At 45.6% G+C, this 7,168-nt stretch overlaps 1 protein-coding gene across 1 annotated transcript; it reads left to right on the top strand.

Moving 5' to 3' along the window:
* Positions 1-796: 796 nt before the first annotated feature.
* Positions 797-5,512, top strand: PDCL (phosducin like). The gene is made up of 4 exons (XM_019510860.1): positions 797-893; positions 2,019-2,193; positions 3,058-3,239; positions 4,748-5,512. The coding sequence occupies exons 2-4, from the start codon at positions 2,025-2,027 to the stop codon at positions 5,297-5,299; spliced, it is 903 nt and encodes a 300-aa protein (XP_019366405.1). The 5' UTR covers positions 797-893; positions 2,019-2,024; the 3' UTR covers positions 5,300-5,512.
* The last annotated feature ends 1,656 nt before the right edge of the window (positions 5,513-7,168 follow it).

Here is a 7,168-nt window from a genome sequence, read left to right as displayed (position 1 = left end):
TGGGGCTGGGGCTTTGTGACGGTGCTGACTAGCAGAGTGAGTCGTGTGTGTTTGCTGTAGCACTGAAGTGAGGAGGTGTTAGCTTTGGCTGCTCACGGGTAGAGCATCATGGTTTTCAGTGTCGAGAGAAACTCGATGGCAGGAGTTTGCAGTACTTGACCTGTATTTGCATGCACAAAATAAAAACTATTTGTCCACCTGAAGCGTGTGTGCCTCTACTTGACTACCTCGGACAGCACCAGGCCCAGCACAGATCCCGGGGCAGGCCGTTCACTGCTCTCCACCCTGAAACTTGACCCTTTACACTCGCTCTTTGCTTTCTAGTAGGGGTTATAACCAAGGGAATGACAAACAAAGCTGAAAGCACCCTCCCCCAAATCCACAATGCCTGCACACTTGGAGCATGCACACGTGCACACCTGGGGTCTGCAGGTGCGCACGGTGCCTGCACACCCCTCAGCCCACCAGAACCAGGGGTCACACCGTGAAAGAGGTAGCTTAAAAACAGACACAAGAAAGTGGTTTTCCTTTTCCCCGCAGCCTGGCACAGTCCCCTTTCAACAACTCTTCCCCCCTCCGCTCCTCTTCCTTCCACCCAGATTCCCCCTGGAGGCAACGGGCAGGCCCCAGCACGTGACAGCTCCCCTCCCTGGGGGCGGGGCTTGTGGACAGCTTCCGCCTGGGATTGCGCCGCCCGATCCATTCCTGCGTGAGGGGGAGCCATCGCCTCCGCGTTGTAGGAAGTGGTAGCGCCCGCTGGCCTGTACCACTTCGCAAGGCGGGGAGGTGCCGTGCTCCTCTGCGCGCGTGGAGTGGCACCGTCCTCCTTCCCGCCGTGCTTTGCGGCACCAGTAGGCGTCGGGCGGCGCCGGAGGAGGACTGGGGGTGCTGAGGTACCGGGGCGCGGGGGTTGGAGTCCGGGCCTGCTCCTCACCCCCGGGTCCTTCCGCAGGGCGGGGGGTGCGGGGTCACTTCCAGCCCAGCCCGAGGACCCGCACCAACCGCGTCCTTTGGGCCTAAAACACCTCCGCGGACGGAGGTGGCCCAGCGATCCCTTCCCTGAGGCCCAGCCTCAACGTTCCCCGCTGCAGCCCGAGCCCATTGCTCACTGCTCCTGTTACACATCTGAACGCGTTCAAGAGAGGCGTCCCATAAAATTAAAAAGCTGATTGACTTCATCCGCTTAGAAATAGCTTTTAATTTTTGTTTTTCTGGACTTGTCAGGTTTAAACGCCCAAACAGTTTTCCCAGAGACGCGCAGCATTTCTTTTCTGTTCTGGACGCTGCATAGCTCAATTTTCCAGGTTTAGTCACCGATTTTTTTAAAACTGAGCCCCGGCCGAAATCAGCTCCCTGCCCTGGCTGGGATTGGAGACCGCACAATCGTTCTGCTTCTTTGCACAGCTGATTTTTTGGCAAGGAAACAAATTGCTATTTTCACTTTTTTTTAGAGTAGTCTAAACTGTGAGCTGGTTCACTGAATACACATGTTTGGCTATCTCATAAAATGGGAATATTGCCATTCAGTTACTATTCGGATCAGAATCAGCCATGGCTGCGAGGTTGATTGTTGCACAAACGCTGTCAGAAAGCAAACAAGAAGAAAAACATGTAACCAGACCAGTTCTAGAATCCGAGTCTGTTCTTGGGGGCCCAGGTGAAGTAAAGTAATAACCTTAATTTAAAAACAAAAAATGTTAGTTTTATGGTATACTTTATTCAGTACAGAAGCAGCTTCATTGTGAAGAACTTCTCAGTGTAGCCTGAAAACAAAAAGATTGTTTTTTAAGGCAGGGGTAGGAGTTGGTTTATTAAACACACCTGAAATGATGATAAGCTAATTCACAAAAAAAGGGGCCGTCTGTAACATAACTTAGTTGCGGATGGTCCATAAGCCACATTCATCTTTTTTTGGGGGGGGGGAACATAGTGCCACTGTTGTAACTTGAGGCTGTTTTGGGTACTACTGTATGTGTTGGACAGAGAAAGGTGTTGATGTTGATGTATCCATCTTTTAGAGCACAATGACTACTTTGGATGACAAATTGCTGGGAGAGAAACTCCAGTATTACTACAGCAGTAGTGAGGGAGAAGATGAAGACAGCGAGAAAGAAGATAAAGACGAGAGCACCCTTCATGATCCTGTCAGTGGGGAAATGGAGCTAACTGGCGATGGCAGTGTCATTAACACAGGTATCGCCATGTAAAGCTATAAACGTTGGTTTTATTTGCAGATGCATTGAGTTTGTCTAGATTTCCTTCCTTTCTCTTGTGCATTAGTTACAGATCATTATAGTTGTCATTTCATAGCAAGTGCTGTATTTTTCCCTTTGGTTTCCTGCCTGAAGACTCTTGCAGCTCCTGACAAACAACAGCTTTGTAAGCAAAGCCAGTTAGGTTCTGCCCAAGTGAGACAGGCATGATTGTTCGGGTATCTGTCAAATAGAGTAGTGTAAGCCAGCCACTTGGCATCAGAATGGCTGGCACCCTATATTTGGTTGCTTCTCTAGGACAGACTAAGTTTTATTCTCCTGTACATGTTCCCATCCATTACTGAAGGGCAGGAATCAGTATTTATAACTGGGACAGTTCTAGATAGATCCATAAATAGCAGGTTCCCCCAGGGCCCAGCAGCCGCATAATAGCAAGATGTAATCCATCACTGACAATGTCTGCTTTGTTCAAGGGCATATGCAGCTTTAGTCAATTAGCCTTTTTCCGGCATTTCTGTACTTGGGAAGAGGAAACATTTCCATGCTAACCAAAGGAGGATACCTCTGAGCCTTGGTGGTAATGCTTCAAGGAGCATGGGTATTAGTCTGCATAATGTATTTTTGAGATGGGTAAATTGTGTACAAAGTCTGTGTTATACCAGGAGGAAAACAGACCAAGAGTAGCTATGTGATTTTCTTAGGGGCATCGGAATGATCAGTTACTTTCTCCCATTCCTGTGCTTTATTGCAGCATATCAAGCAGTATACAATAAGCCTCCAACATGGGCTGTAATTTGGCTGCGGTCTGTACAGTACATTGAAATGCTTTGCATTTTATCTTCAGGTCCAAAAGGCGTCATTAATGATTGGCGAAGATTCAAACAGCTGGAGACAGAACAACGCGAGGAGCAACGCCGAGAAGTGGAAAGACTTATAAAGAAGTTGTCCATGACCTGTAGATCTCATTTAGATGATGATGAGAATAAACAGAAACAGAGAGAGCTTCAGGAAAAACTCAATGGAAAGGTAACATGAGCCACACAGGAGTTAGGAGACAAATGGTTAGCCCTTTTATTTTTCCAGCTGCTCGCCAGAATCATGAATTCGTGCACCATTCTTGTGAGTTTGGTATGAATTATTGCTTTCTCTCAGACAGGAAAACTAAAGACAGAGGAAGATGAGATCTAGATCCCAGTTATTTAAAGTTTGTGCAATATTTTAAGGCTGTTCACATTCCTGTTAAGAACAAGTGATGTGTCCAGGAGCACTGTTGGGGTGGGTCTGTGCCAGACACTTCCCCTTACTTCCTCAGGGATCATGCATGAATTGTATTAAATAATGGTAAACTTGAGAAACAGTGAAAAAGGCCATAGCGCAACTTTAGCTACTCTGGGCATGTCTACGTGTTCACATTAATGCGCAGTAGTTACTGCACATTTAGTTTAGTACTTCCTTAATGAAGTATTAACTAAATGCACAGTAACTACAGCTACTGCACAGTTGCCTAATCACACTGCACAGTAGCTTATTAGCACGGTTTTTGATCGGCATGCTACTGCAGTATTATTACTACCATTCAGTTAGCATCTCATGTAGACACACCGTCTGTCTACAAACTAATTTTGTTGTGAAAATTAATTAGTTCAGGAGTCCTAGTTGACTGAATTGTGCAATAAATGTATGTTAAAAAATTAATTTAATTCTCAACTGTTATGGACAGTTGAGGTGATCATCATTTAAATACAGTTTTGAGTGCCTATGAGTATAATTGAAATTCCAAAAATGACACAGGCTGATGTTGTTGTAAGCTAGCGTAGCATGTTATATTAGTTAAAACTGGTCACAATCAGGGCCAAAAGTTAGTTTTACCTTAGGATTATAATAAGGTGGGAATTTTCTGAATTTTAGACAACTGTTGTTTCTTTGAATCACTTCCCATTTGCTGATAGATATTATCCAATTTCTGACTCTGCTGCAGGATCAAATTAACTGTTCCTACACCTAACATAATCGCAAACATTCCTAATGCAGCAAAGGCACAGAGATGGAAAGATGAGACCCTTAAAAGCCCCTTAATCCCAAATCCATAGGCAAACCAGGAAAATTCATTTTTTGTCAAAGGTATTATACATCTGCTATAGAAAAAACCTTGAAAAGCTTCTAGAAGGGATTTGCTGATAATGAAAAAGACAGTACAAAAACAAACCAGGTGTCTGACAGTCCCCAGGCACAGCACCTAAATGACTTTCCATTCAGAGGCTGCATTAGCAGCTTACCAGGACCTTCCACTAATAGCCACAGCCAATGGAATAAAACAGGAACCTGTTGTAATCATTGGCCTCTACAGTCCTGGTGTGAGAATGGACAGTAGAATAGCAGGGGGCTCTGGCCTCCATGGCCCACTCTCAGATGTTATTAAAGGTGAGTACTGCTGTAGGCCCACTAGCCACCCTGATTGACATGTTGAGTAAATGTGCAGGAGAGTGTGGATTCTTTCTGGCCTCTTTGTGACACTTTTTTTGTATGTCTTGTAGATGACTTTACAAGAGTATAACATGGTTCACGATGCTCAAGACGATGAGGAATTTTTACAGCAGTACAGGAAGCAGCGAATGGAGGAGATGAGGCAACAACTGTACAGTGGGCAGCAGTTCAAGCAGGTGTTTGACATCACCACTGGGGAAGGGTTTTTGGACACTATTGATAAGGAACACAAGAGCACGCTGGTCATGATCCATATTTATGAAGATGACATCCCTGGCTCTGAATCCCTCAATGGCTGCATGATCTGTCTTGCTGCTGAATACCCAATGGTCAAATTCTGCCGAGTAAAGAGTTCCCTCATCGGTGCTAGCACTCGCTTTACCAGCAGTGCTCTGCCTGCTCTGCTGATCTATAAGGGAGGCGAGCTCATTGGCAACTTTGTGCGAATCACTGACCAGCTTGGAGACGATTTTTTTGCTGTGGACCTGGAGGCTTTTCTGCAGGAATGTGGTCTGCTCCCAGAAAAGGATGTGGTGCTGCTGACCTCCATTCAGAACCCATCTGCCTGTTTCAGTGAGGACAGTGATCTGGAGATAGACTGAAATAAGCTTCCCAAAGGGCCAGTAAGCTAGGGCTGTATAGTTGGGTGTCCTTGTGCTGTAAGATTTTCATTCCTCCCTGCCTGTGTGTCTCCTTTTGCACTTTGGCTTTTTGCCCATTAGTATTTTGTTTAAACTCCTTTGTTAGCATAATGTAAAGAATTCTTAACATTTTCTTAAATTAATTCAATAAAGGGTGAACTAAAACCTGCCTTATACCTGGTAAAAATGCCATTGAGTCATGTGCACGTGAAGAGAAGTTTTTACACATGGTATCCTGAAGTGCTCAGTGAGCTCCCATTTGCATTTCCAGTCTTCTTGTTCCTGCTGCTGGACATGTGCTTTGTTCTATATAAATGTCCAGAAAGCAAATTGGTGCTAATACAAAGCCCAAGCTCAATAGGCTCTGGGAGATCAGCTTTACCCAGGGCTGAGACACTGCAAGATGATTTGAATGTTAATGACTAAGAAGCGTCCCTGGATTTACAAGGAATGCCCATAAATAGACTGCAAAGGAATCCTCTGCACTTGGAGCTCTCAGTGGCCTAGTAGAGGCTCTCCTGTCCCATGAGAAAAATAGACGTATTCCTGTGGCTTCCCTTGCTCTGTACAAAGCCGAGATTCACATGTCTGCACTGCAGTGCCCTGTGGGCAGGACTTGGAGTGCGTGTCCACTCCCAGCTCTACTGCAGAGGCAGAACCTCCCTTTGTGCTGACAGCTCTTCCACCTCTCCTAGATCAAAAAAGGCTTCCACTATTGTCCAGATGCCAGCAGAAGCGCATGTAAATGCTCCTGCGCTGTCTAGATACAGCTGGTGGCTTCCCAAGATGCACTTTGTGCCTGCTGGCACAGCTGCTGCATTGGAGCCAGCAGAAGCATGTGGCTAGGCACACACTTCAGTGGTGGCTGCTGTGTCAGCAGCAGCAGGTAAGTGGGCTCAGCTTAGCAGGGCTTTCTTCATGCCTTTTTATGAGGTGCCAGCATTGACCCAGCACATTTTCAAGAGAAAACCTTTTAAAATGACTATTGGCATGGAAATACAAGGAAGCTTTCCCAGAACACCTGGTCACTTGAGAAGTTAGTAACTTGACTGTAGAGGGAGAGTACAGGAAGTGAGGAGTCTGGTCTACACCACTTGCTGAGTATAGCATAGTAAGAGGTGGCAGTCCATCTCTTACACCTTACAATTAAAACATTCCCTATTCTATACTGCATTGCACCCAGGTGGTTACCCTTTATCACCTGTGAGACTGTACCGTGTGGTAGAAAAGGCAGCACATGGCCTCTCAAGTGACTGAAAGGTTTTTTAGTGGAAAATCTTTCTCTCCCCAGTCAACTAAACCAACTCTCACAATGTGACATCATAAACATACACATACGTGCCTAGGATCCTCTTGTACACTTTGAACAGTGGTGTCTAGATCCGACCTGGGATCTTGGGGTGGGGGAAGGCTAGTTACAGTATTTCATAACCATTTGGGTTTTACTCTAGTAGCAGCTTTTTTGGGGGAGCTCAGCATGGCATGGAGCGTTGGTAGGCTTCAATAAAGGAGCAAAATAATAAAACAGGCTCCATGGAGGCTTCAACAATTATTTTTTCCATCTCTTGCTGGAAGTGGCAAAAACCCTTTTAATACCATCCCTGTGGCTCTCAGTTGCCTGGCAACATGGGTTTAAAAGTTCCTGTCTTCCCTTGAACACAGCTCTGTGCTAAAGAAGGAAAACCCTCCAGCACTGGTCAAGTCCATTTGTTCCTTAGCTTGTTGTTGTTGCAAGTGCTGTTGCTTTGTATTGTGAGAGCTGATTGCTTCCCACTAGCAGCACTTTTTGTGTGTTGAGGGTTTTCATTTTTTAAAGTGTTGTGTTTTTAC

This window comes from Gavialis gangeticus, unplaced genomic scaffold (assembly GCF_001723915.1).
Source record: "Gavialis gangeticus isolate Ggan-Ray unplaced genomic scaffold, GavGan_comp1, whole genome shotgun sequence".
Taxonomy (NCBI): domain Eukaryota; kingdom Metazoa; phylum Chordata; order Crocodylia; family Gavialidae; genus Gavialis; species Gavialis gangeticus.
Note: the sequence above shows the minus strand (reverse complement) of the source record. Positions and strands in the feature narration are given on the sequence as shown.

Bases quoted from the DNA above. Each gene is read 5' to 3' on its own strand.
- PDCL (XM_019510860.1), top strand. From the start codon at position 2,025: ATGACTACTTTGGATGACAAATTGCTGGGAGAGAAACTCCAGTATTAC. The intron at 2,194-3,057 runs GTATCGCCATGT...TTTTATCTTCAG, and splicing joins TGGCAGTGTCATTAACACAG to GTCCAAAAGGCGTCATTAAT. The intron at 3,240-4,747 runs GTAACATGAGCC...TATGTCTTGTAG, and splicing joins AGGAAAAACTCAATGGAAAG to ATGACTTTACAAGAGTATAA.